The following is a 12,899-nucleotide window of genomic DNA, read 5'->3' as shown; positions in this document are numbered from 1 at the left end:
ATATAAACATGTAAATGTTTCTTAAATACATACATGAATGTGTGTGTATATATTTATGCATGGTGATTAGACACAGCACACACTCATATATTGTGCCAATAATCGCTTTTGTTTTGTGTGCGATTGGTCGCGATTGGTCTTTGCCCAGCACTAATAAATATACAAATGTATATACACATTTCTTAAATATATAGATGCATTTGTGTGTATTTATTTATACAAAGTTATTGTACAAAGTACACACACATATATATGATGTGGACAAGAACTTTGTTCTGCAATGGATTGGTCACGATTAATCGTTATGCAGCCCTAGTTATCTGTTTGTCTGATTGACACATCTTAATCTAAAAATGTACTGATATGAACCAAAACGCTGCAGTTCATCAAAATCATCAAAAAATTACTGGTAGTTATATGACCTACACTAAGTACATTTTAATAACACACAGCCTAAATACTTTGGGGTCAACGCCGAAACACAAAGTCTTTGATTTGTTTTGTTGGAGCTGAAATATCAGGTTAGCAAGTCCAGTTGTGCTTTTGTGGTGTTAATGCTTCAGCTGGAGTATTTAATGTTTTTGTGAAGATATCACCCAACATGCTCATCTCAGCTTACTGTACCCTAAACCCTTACAATGCCGCAGGAGCAAATGATTTTTTTTTAATTATGCATATTGGAATAATTTTAAATCCGTGTTGTCTTTTTAGATATCAAACTATTCCTCCAGACCTTAATTTTTCTGCTTTGGAGAAGGCGTGTAGTTTCAAAACTACATTATGAATGAGTAGTAAATGACTATCGGGGTGAAATCATAAAGGAAGCCTAATTTAAGGATCATTAAGATCGCTTGCATTACAGTTAAGCACATTTACCTCATATTCTCTTTACTGTCATGCAAAAAAAGTTACATGTTGTCTATTAGTGTGGACGCACTTTTTGACGATAACATTCTTGATTCAAAACTTTGCAGTAGTGTTGTAGTTGCAACAATTATGTAGATGACCTTCTAGCGCTTTGATGTCAATGCTGAACATCTTTCCTCCAAATTCTAACAGCAAAATGCTGCTTGCTGTATTCAATATAGTGTTTTATTAAACTTTAAAACACCACTTCCTGACTGCTACAATCTTTAATTCGGACATTCAAACCTATGCCACAATCAACAACAGTGAAACAACATTCGAAAAATCCACCAGAGATTATATTTGGCTGTATGTTTTATTGTTCATCAGCTAAAAAACCCTTTTTAACGATATCGCTTCTTGCATTGTTATAGTTGTTGCGTAATCTACCCTATTTTCTTGAATTTTGAGAATCATTATCATTCATAGCGCGTAAGGCCTTTAAGGCAGTAATGAAAATCTGTTTTTAAAATTTTTTCTCTTTTAAAGGCTTACGACTATAATTTATATGCATTAAACTTATGAGATTTAAATGTGCTTAATTGTTCAGAAAAATGTTGCAATGCAAAAAATCTCATCTGCTTGATTTTTAAAACAAATGTAATTTTCTAGGCATTCCTTAACTCTCATAATTACATGGCTATGTTACGTTCAGATTTCTTTGCCCATCCTGGTCCTCCAGTAAACATTCTTCATTTCCGCGGGCTCAGAGTTGTGTTGTGTTTGTATATGTGTGTGTGTATGGGCGATCAAGAGAGAACTGGGGTACAGATTTGAGTGAGGCAGTGGGAGTCTGTTACGTTTTTCTCTGTTTGTGCATGTGAACCTTCTCTACAGCGCTCAACATTATCCCCTGCACCTTCTTCTCTCCCCCGATTCTCAACCCACCGGACCACCTCTTCCTTTAACCTGATGATCATGATCTTCATCCTTTAATTTGACACCATCTTGACGTGATGACGATCTTCCTTCTGCTGCGATCGGACTTCCAGGACTACTTTGACATAGTGAAAAACCCCATGGACTTGTCGACTATCAAGCGTAAGCTGGACACGGGTCAGTACCAAGAGCCTTGGCAGTACGTGGATGACGTGTGGCTGATGTTTAATAACGCTTGGCTGTATAACCGGAAGACGTCACGGGTGTATAAATACTGCTCCAAACTGGCAGAGGTCTTTGAGCAAGAAATCGACCCTGTTATGCAGGAGATGGGATACTGCTGCGGAAGAAAGGTGAGCTGTGTTTTGTTGTCGTTTCAAGGCTGTCTAAGGGCGAGTCAAAATGTTAGACAAATTAATTGCATGATTTGCCAATTCATAATTTTAATTAGTCGCATATTAAGTGGGATCTGCCGCAATGGTCGGCTAGTATTTAAAGGGACATTCCACTTTTTTGAAAATATGCTCATTTTCCAGCTCCCCTAGAGTTAAACATTTGATTCTTGCCGTTTTGAAATTCATTCAGCTGATCTCCGGGTCTGGCGCTAGCACTTTTAGCATAGCTTAGCATAATTCATTGATTCGGATTAGACCATTAGCTAGGGTGGCCATTCATGCCAGTTCCCCCAGACACGTCCCGAACATGTTTTCGGGTTCGTTCTCCGGAAGTCGCGTTGGTCGACCGCATACGTCATCAAGGTTTAATATTTCGGGTTAAATTTCAGAAAAGCAACCGTTACATTTCAAGGTAAGAATGCAACTACAATGATTGTATGTCTTAAAAGAAATACATCTTAATTTTCTAATGTATTTTAACTGAAATCGGAGAACCTCGATGACGTGTGCGGTCGGGCAGCGCGACTTCCGGAGAAGGCACCCCAGGGCGTGTTCGGGGCGTGTCCGGCGGAGCTGGCACGAATGGCCAGCCTACCATTAGCATCACGCTAAGCTAAATGGGTTTCAAAACTGTAAGAATCAAATGTTTAACTCTATGGGAGCTGGAAAATGAGCATATTTTCAAAAAAAGTGGATTGTCCCTTTAAAAAGACATCATAAAAGTTCACGTTAAAGTGCTTTTAGTTTTGCACCTATTTACTTAATTTAGTGCAGTTTAATATAGAAAAGAAATTTAACACATTAAACTGACATCAGTTTATCATTCTTAACATTATATAATCTATATTCCTTAGCAATATTTTACTAAGGGATTACGTGAAACATTTTATGTGCATAGCATCTGTAAATATGTGTATTCATATAGATTTTTACTCTCTAATTTTATTATTATGGAGATATGTGCATTGAAAGCTTTGAGTACAAAGAAAATCCCTTGTGTGTGCAAACACAGTTGGCCATGAAGATCTTATTGCTTTAATATAAATATTTGGCCAAAACTATTGATAACTTTGTCTCTCTTCAAATCCATGCCCCTCATTGGTTTATATTTTTGGTCTCGTAGTTGGAGTTTTCTCCTCAGACTCTCTGTTGCTATGGCAAACAGTTGTGTACTATCCCTCGAGACGCTGCGTACTTCAGCTATCAGAACAGGTCAGTATTAAATATGCTATATATTTGCACCAAATTTCATTCACACTCTTTTCTTAATATTTTGCAGTATGCCAAACAAAATGTAGTCTTGTGTATAATTACTTCAAAATATTTGTGACCCTGGACTACAAAACCATTTACAAGGTTATTTTTTTAAGTTGGGAACTGAATAAATAAGCGTTTCATTGATGTGTGGTCTGATAGGACAATATTTGTCTGAGATACAATTGTTTGAAAATTGGGCATCTGCGGATGCAAAAAATCAAAATATTGAGAAAATTGCCTTTTAAAATTGTCCAAATGAAGTCCTTAGCAACACATATTACTAATGATAAATATATGAAGAGTTTGGTTCCAAAACACAATAAATCCATTTGGACAAATTTAGGTAAAACGTGTTTTCAAATCCATAACTTGATTTTCAAAGATTTATTATAAAAACGAATTATTTTTTCCACAAAATGCAATAAATCCATGACAAGTTTTTTTCAAAATGCTATAAATCTATTCAATCAATATATAAATGTGCATTCATCTTTGATAAGTTATATTTATTTAGTTGACTAGTGGTATACACTGATAAAAAATAAACATTAATGGCATTAATCAAAACACTTACTTTGCCATATTAATGACACTGTCATTGCTGCGGTTATACTTGACGCTGTCGCTTAACATTTTTCAAAGCGATCCGCTGTAAAATGTTTTGGTCCTGCTCGATTTTCGTTGACTTTGAGTAAAATAATGTAACGTTTTTCATAAGATCCCCTGGGGTCAATGTGTTAGAATCACATAAACTTTACAGATGCTGTCGGGAGAAAAAGCAAAACTCCCGAGTGTCTCTCGCGTAAGTTAGTGGATGTTGATGACTTACAATCTTTCCCGTCACAGAAAACATCACAGGTTTAGCTATGCAATTAAAGTATAATTTTGTTTTGTTTGTTGATCACGAAGTACAAAGTAGATGAGGAAAACTAGGATTCTGTGTACTCAACGTGCCGCCATTGTTTGTTTACATTGCGTGAATGGTGCGCTGTAATATGTGGAACGGATTTATTGCGTTCTGTAGAAAAGGAGGAGTGGCGTATATCGCGTTTTGGGAAAAAAGGGAGAAAAAATGACAGAATAACACTGCGGATATTGGATTTTGCATAAAATTTAAGAATTTACTTTTAAATACTGACCTGATATAATACTGATTTTGGCAGTAACTCATTTTTTCAAAAATGCCGTTTATCGCGTTTTGGAACCAAACTCTTCATATATTTGATATACTTGTGTTAGGAAATTTACAAAATATCTTAATGGAACATGGTCATTACTTAATATCCTTAGTGCTGGGCAAAGATTAATCGCAATATGTATTTAAGTAACATTGAATAATATTTATTTATTTATATATTCTATATTCTATATACATTTAAAAAATGTATAAATAAAAATGTTCTGAAATGTATATATGTATGTGAGTGTGTTTAAATATACATTATAATTACACACAGCAAACACATATATATTATGCAAAAATTATCTTTTATTTTGTATGCGATTAATTGTGATTAATCTTTGCCCAGCACTAATCCTAATGATTTTTGGCATAAAAATTCATCCTTTTGACCCATACAATGTATTGTTGGCTATTGCTACAAATAAACTTGTGTGACTTATGACTGGTCTTTTACTCCAGGGTCACATTTCGAAATGATAACAAATATCGCATATGCATGCCGCAATGGTTTACAAAAACAACAAAGACACAGTGATGCTGTCTTTTTCCAGAAAGCTTGTAAACATGTATGTTTTATAGTAATATTTACATTTTTTATTAATTTAATTAAATAATATTTACATTTTAATTGATTTTCACAAACATAATACATTGCCATATCGCATAATTTATATAACGCACACACACAGGTAAGTATCTGCACATTATTCAGTCTTCATGTTGTATGATTTTTATATGCACTTTGTGAAACTAAATGCTATGCTGTTGTGAGCGCATACGTTCCACATCAGGGTGTTGTTAAATTTCAGGCCTGTTGATTTGACTTTTGGTGGTGAAAAGACCACTTTTCACATTTCTGCTCTTTTTTCTGATTTTCAAATGGTCATTTTAAAGAGGGTCTGTGTTTAAGTGATTGCCTCCAAAATCTGTCTTGTTTTGTTTTGTCCTGTTAATACAATTGTATTCACTGTATTGTCAGGTGAACATGTCAGCAAGTGTTTGTGATCTGTTACCTCAGTTGGTAGCTACTAACACAAAATGGCAGCCTTAAAAAACAAACTTTCAAATTTCTTCCTTTCTTACAAAGACTTTTTGAAAAAGATTTGAAATTTTCTCCAGGTAAATTCGCTTTTGTATTTTATATTGTATTCATTACACGGCGCTCTGGAATGCTTGATTCTGATGAATTCAATAAATTCATTATAAATATACATAGTTAATAACATAAGAATTTAATGTAAAATTTTAAAACTAAAAGGCATGTTCGCATATTATTAGTACTAATGAAAATCCAGCTAGTTGTTATCGCAAATAAATCTTTTCAATGTTCCTGATCACACTGTCAGGATTTATTCTTCGATAACAACCGGCTGGCCTTTTGTTACCCATATATAATAGTATTTTAATATGTAGTTATAACATATAATTTTTTAAATTACAATAAGAAATTAAGGCATGTTATTAAGACCATTGAAGTTAATTTAAATGTTAAGGAATGCTTCTTTACCAAGTTGTCATTACTGTTGTGTTGTCATTATATTACAGTGATTCATGAAAATAAAGATAAAATACCGGTAAATAATAATAAAATAAATATCTGCACACATTACAGTAATGAGCTTTGGTTGCTGAATTGTCGTAAAAAATGCCACAATGTGAAATGTATAAATGCATCTTAATGGTCTTAAATATGCTTAATTTTCTTTTGTACAAAATATTTATTACGGCCTTTATATAAATAAATATAAATTCTGACACCAATTGGCCAAAACTTCAACAAAAGTTCCTGCTGCCATCTTCAGGGTCTACTAACTTCATTTGTCTCATATTTTGTTGTGGTACTAAGACCCTCTTTAAAATGAACTGAAAGGATGATGGGTCTCTGTTGCTCCTGTCCTCATTCTTCCTCATAAACTCGGTACATTGTGATCCCTCACGCTGCTGGGCATTCTGGGTAAAACCAAGTTTTTAAAGCTCAGTGGATGTGAGGGAAATCATCTGTGCTTTGCTTCTGCTTCTTGCTTTTTCTCATTTGATTTCGTTTTCATTTGGCCCGCCCCTGTCCACCTTTCCATCGTGTAGCTCTTTTCCCTCATAACTGTTTTGTTTTTTCACACTTCTTAAAATATTCATTCTGCCCTCCCCCCTCGTCCCCCTCCCTTTCTCTCCCCCCTTTTTAACGCTTGTGATGTCTGCATTGGCCTGCTTTGATGTGACCAATCATCCGCTCCGAAATTTACACGCAACCAATCAATCAATCTGCCCACACAAAAATCCTGCTTCATGATTGGCTGCTCCCGGCGACGAACCTGCCTTCTCCTGTGTGTGCGCCTGTCTCCTGGCCTGCCCTGATTGGTGACTGCTTCTACGTGCCCTCACTGTGATTGGCTGTGCTCTTGGCGAACGATGTAGTTCACCCAAATTTGGGCTTCTTGCTGACAGGTACCACTTTTGCGAAAAGTGTTTCAACGAAATCCAGGGGGAGAACGTATCCCTGGGAGATGATCCTACACAGCCTCAAACGTGAGTACTTGATTTGTTCTTTTTATGTAATGTTACGGCAAACTTTTATCCATTTTGATTTTTACAACCGACTCGACTCTGCGGCCTATCCCGTTTTCTCTTCCCGCTTTTTTCCTTAGGTCCATCAACAAAGATCAGTTTCAAAGGAAAAAGAACGACACTCTGGACCCTGAATTGTATGTTCACTTCCTTCAATTATTTGTTTTCTCTAAACGAATAAAATAGGTGTTTAACGCAACATGGATTTCTTTTCATTGTTTGAAACATTTTCTGCTATTCCTCTGCAGGTTGGTTGAATGTAATGACTGCGGTCGTAAAATGCATCAGATATGTGTCTTACACAATGAAACAATATGGCCGACAGGGTGAGCTAGTTTTATTTTGCCATTTAAAAAAAAATTTTCAACAGATAATCAATTTAAGTTAGAAAAGTTTAAATAAATAACCTTTAAAGGTGCAGTGTGTACATTTTTGTGGCATCTAATGGTGACGTTGCGCATTGCAACCAACGTCTTAGTCCACTGCTCACTTTTGAAACGCAAAGAGAAGCTACGTTAGCCACCACCGGACAAACATGTCATTGTCGGAGACAACTTCGTAAAAAAAGTTTGCCCTTAAGGGCTTCTGTAGAAACATGGCGGCACAAAATGGCAACTTCCATGTAGGGGGCCCTCGGTGTATGTAGATAAAAACATCTCATTCTAAGGTAATAAAACATAATGGTTCATTATAAAAGGTCTTTGTACACCACTGATCATATGGTTTTGTATATTATTTTGCATTTCTGTCAAGAGATCCTTTTAAAAATTACACACTTCACCTTTAAGTTGTCACTCAGTAGTTTAGATAGTTTAGGATTACATTTGGGATTGTTTCTATTAATGAATATCTATTTTACAAATTATAGGAAGATATTTGTTTGATCATTATTATTTAATAACTTTGATAACAGGGTTTAATGGTTGGAGGCAAAAATTGAGTTTGATGAAAATGAGAAAAAAGTGTGTGCCTCTTCAATAACATTTGAGTTAGTATGTGTCAGTCTTTCGGTCTAACCCCTGCAAGTTTTTAAAAATCTAAGATCTAATTGATTTTATATTGATCTTTTTTATTTGTAATCTGTGTTGTATATCTAATCTATAAAACTATACAAATCTTTCATCCAATTAGCTTTGTGTGTGATGGCTGCCTGAAAAAATCCAACGGAACGAGGAGAGAGAATAAATATGCTGCAAAGAGTAAGTAAATAAGTGTCTTACAAAATGCATGCAAATACAACATAAAGACTAAAATACTGAAGAATATGTCATGGATGTTGTGTGTGTGTGTCAAGGGCTTTTCTGTCAAACTGAAGGGTTTTATTATGTGATCATAATAGATTGGATGTGCATCATCCTTTTTAGTATATGGCTGTTGGCCCAATAAATAATCATACGGTTATGGGTCAATGACGTGATGTTAATTATTTTGTGTCCGTGTGGTTCAATAAAATGTAAAAGGGTTAACATTTCAAAATAAATTTCCAGATTACTCGCATGCATTTTCTTTTTTGAGGACCAAGTCTAAAATTTCTGGTTTTATTTAATTTTGAAAGAATATTTGTGCTATAATTGCAAAAATGTCAATGTGGTGTAACCGGTCTGTCAAGTGGTGTAACTAGTATTTTTTTAAGAAAATATAAATATATTCTTAAAAAATGTGGAACAAAATATAATCATCTAGTTTAGTGTAATATGTTTTTTACATACATTTTTACATAATTTGTCAAAGTTTATTTAGAAAATTAAGAAAAATTATTTAGAGCTGTTTTCAGCTTATGTCAGGACAAATATTACAAAAACACATTAAAATTGACATAAAATGATATTTTAAAATGATTGTTTGTTGATGATTATGCTTACATGCCATCAACGTGGAAAAAATATTTAAAATTAATATAATTAATATTAATATTCTTTGTGGCAATTGGCGGTTACACAATTTGACATTTTCAGGTCCATTCAGTCTTAACTTTCATCAAAATGATGCAAATGTAATTTTTATTTGCATAAAATCAAGATAAATACACTGTGCATTGAAATAAACCTGATGCATGCTTTTAAAACAAGTTTTTTAAAATAATTTTTGAATTTCTCATCTTGCCAAACTGTTTTTGTCACTGACCCTTATATAGCCAACTTTGTTAAAAATGTATTTTACTGCAATTGGCCAATCACAAACAAGTATTACAGAAAATATTACAATAAATGATTTAATGGCATACATCGTATCAATATTGCCATGTTGCATTGTCTTGCTTGAAGGATTAATCCACTTTTATAAAAAATAATCCCAACAATTGATTCACCCCCATGTCATCCAAGATGTTTATTTTTTATCTTTGTTCAGTCGAGAAGAAATTACGTTTTTTTGAGGAAACATTCCAGGATTTTTCTTCATATAGTGGATTTTATTGGACCTCAACAGTTCAGTTTCAGTGCAGTTTAAAAGGTCTCTAAACGATCCCAACCAAGGCATAAAGGTTGTATCTAGTGACACGATTGTCACTTTTGACCCAAAATAGTACTATTAAATACAACTTTTTGTCTTTCACTAGCCGTGTGACACATGCGAAACTACCGCTCCAGTGTTTACAAAAGAGGATCGTTCAGATATTGTTGTATGTGGAATAAAAATAATTCATGTGTTTGTGTCAGTTTATTGTTTAAAATGGTCTGCAAGTGTGTTTCACATATGTAACACATGACCTTTTAACGTGATTACGTAATACGTAAGGTATTGCTGGAGTTCACAGACTTGTGCAAGAAGAGAAGTTGTGATTTAAAAGTACTTTTTTTTTTTTGCGAAAATTACGATAATTTCTGTAGATAAGACCCTTATACCACGGTTGAGGATCGTTTAGAGCCCTTTGAAACCTTTTTGAGGTCCACTATATTAGAAAATATCCTGGAATGGGTGAATAAATAATCAGATTTTTTATATAAAAGTGAAGTAAGAACTCTTGTGCTATTTTCTGATAAAACAGATGTAATTTTTAACCTGTTTCGATTAACTTGAATTTCTTGATCGTTGTTTAGGACTTCCTCATACAAAGTTGAGTAGCTTCCTGGAGTCGCGAGTGAATGAGTTTTTGAAGCGCCAGCCGCATCCCGAGACCGGTGATGTCACCATCCGTGTGGTGCACGTCTCTGATAAAGTGGTGGAGGTCAAGCCTGGCATGAAGTCGAGGTGAGAAACAATGCAGTTTTTCCAAAACCTTGGAAAGGTGGAGTCCTGAATTAGGCTGGGTTGCTTTACCTGCTACTATATGTATGATGAACCCTTTATTTTATTTTAGCTATCAGTCTATCAAATTAAATGCATTTATTACAAAAATGAACAACAAGCTAAGATAACATTCCTGTGTTATTACTGATATAAAGTGCAATTATGGATAGATAGTCTGAAATGGTAAAAAATGAGAAATATTTATGCTTTATCCATATAGAATTCTGGCAATGCCATTATTTATTAATGCGGTACCAATCTTTTTGTAAAAGTAGAATTTTAATATACGCAAGACATTGACGATCTTGAGATTGATGTGTTATTCTCATAAAATAAACAATGACCACGTTTACATGCACCCTAATAATGCGATTATAATGGGATTTTGGCAATACTGCGATTATACTTTACCTCATCATGTAAACGCAATACTTCGATAAAAATAATGCGATTAAGCTCATAATCGCAGTAAGTATAATCGCATCAAAAGAGGTGGTGTACTTCGTTTTTAATCGCAGTATGCGTCCATGTAAATGCTTTAATCGCATTTATACCGCACTAACTGAAGTGCACGCGTGTTTTAGTCACGTACCTTAAGCACAAATTCGTTTTAAACTTGACATTAGGAAGTTTTACCTGAACTCTGCCAACTCGGCTCGCTGTCAACAGTCTGCCTTCACCCAGAAACAGCTCAAATAACACAACATCAGCGTATAAAACTTTTAAGGGACATTATAACGATAATTATAACGATGAATATATTAGTGACCGCATCATAATGATAACTTCATGCTAATTCGCGGCATTACCTAATATTGGATATTTCTTGTAATAAAAACTTTTTGCAATTGTTTACATGTCACTGAATATGTACATATGCTGTTCTTGTTGCATTTACACAGCGGGAAACCAGCAGATGTCCTCAACTCGCTGCATTTCGCGTAACTAAACAATGAATGTAGTTTGTGTAATAATATCTAACCTTTTGGCGTAGTCAGTGTGGTAGAAAAAGCATTAAGTAGTGAATTTCACAGCAACTGCATCAGCACTGGATACCTGAGGTCATTTTATGTTATAGACCTCAGCAATGACTGAGCTTTACTGCATTTAAGTGCGCATGCACTTCAAGTTCAAATAGATTTGATTGGCTGTCAATGGTTTATCGTTCATCATGGGACAAACTCGCTATCATTATAGTTGTTGCCGCTATTATCTTTGATATAAAAAGATTTTTAAAACTATATTTTTATAGTTATCATTTTAATGTGAACGCCCTTTACAGGCACTGTCATAATATTTCTGTCTTCATCACGGCACCATATAATGAAATACATCCATAACAACGTGTTTGTCATTTAACATATATGGACCATATATGTGAGTTCATCATTCATGCTCTGCATTGGGCTATGTGTAAATAATCCGAAAATAAAAACTGCATGTAAACCGGAGTGAAGAGGTTAGCTCCAGTCAAGTAAACATCTTACTGCGATTAAGTCCTTACTCTGATTATTGGAAATAATCGCATTATTAGGGTGCATGTAAACGTGGTCAATGTGTCTCATTCACTAATCATGCGTATGCTCACATTTGGGCGTGAAATAGGGTTAATCGTATGAAATTTTCATGCGCACATTTTATCAGTAAAGATGTGCACAAAATTTACACGCGATTAATCGTGAAGTTCTAACTTGAAACGTGTGTACTGATGTTTTCATGAACAAATCATGATTCAACAAAAACTTTCGTAAAAATGTAAATGCAAGAACAACTTATAACACACATATGCAATAATTAAATACTAGGCTATAATTATAATGTATATAATAACGCAAGATATCATTGATAGATAATATTTACATTGATATTTTATATGAATATATTCTATATTAGGGATGCATAACGATTAAAGGAACAGTATGTAGGATTATGCCCAAAACTGGTATTGCAATCACAAAACTTGTGGCTAAAACTGGTACTGCAATCACACAACTGGTGGCCAATACACAAAATGACAACATAAACATCCGTTGAGGGCTGCAACTCCACTTTTTAAATGACAAATATCCTGGCCAGACCACTGTTGTCAGTGATATAAGTATTTGAAATGAAAATGATTTCTTAATATCTAGTGACATATCAGGGCCATGTTATGGTTAATTTATATAAATTTCTTACATACTGTTCCTTTAATCTTGTTTGATCTATGGCAGAGCGGAGGTTTTTGTTTGCATCATATGTGTGTGTGAGCTGTGTATAATAACTTTGTATAGATAAATGCACACATGCATGTATATATTTAAGAAATGTTTACATGTGTATATTTGTATAATTTATATTACATATAAATACTTAATATATAAATCTATATTTTTTCTTAAAATTATACATGCATGTGTGCATATTTATATATACATAATTATTATACACAGTTTACACACATATGATGTAAACAAAAACTTTTATTCTGCTATAGATTAATCAAGATT

The 12,899-nt window shown here is 34.1% G+C and overlaps 1 protein-coding gene across 1 annotated transcript in view; it reads left to right on the top strand.

Annotated features, from left to right (window-relative positions):
• Window positions 1–12,899, top strand: part of ep300b (E1A binding protein p300 b) — a 49,575-nt gene that overhangs the window by 29,652 nt on the left and 7,024 nt on the right. Inside the window, exons 18-24 of the mRNA XM_073857557.1 lie at window positions 1,899–2,138; window positions 3,304–3,392; window positions 7,033–7,143; window positions 7,263–7,319; window positions 7,431–7,508; window positions 8,314–8,381; window positions 10,221–10,371. Of these exons, the coding sequence (XP_073713658.1) occupies window positions 1,899–2,138; window positions 3,304–3,392; window positions 7,033–7,143; window positions 7,263–7,319; window positions 7,431–7,508; window positions 8,314–8,381; window positions 10,221–10,371 (794 nt within the window). The remainder of the gene's footprint in view (window positions 1–1,898; window positions 2,139–3,303; window positions 3,393–7,032; window positions 7,144–7,262; window positions 7,320–7,430; window positions 7,509–8,313; window positions 8,382–10,220; window positions 10,372–12,899) is intronic.

The sequence above is a fragment of the Misgurnus anguillicaudatus genome, chromosome 19, assembly GCF_027580225.2.
Source record: "Misgurnus anguillicaudatus chromosome 19, ASM2758022v2, whole genome shotgun sequence".
Taxonomy (NCBI): Eukaryota; Metazoa; Chordata; class Actinopteri; order Cypriniformes; family Cobitidae; genus Misgurnus; species Misgurnus anguillicaudatus.
This window is presented reverse-complemented; position numbering and strand designations above follow the sequence as displayed.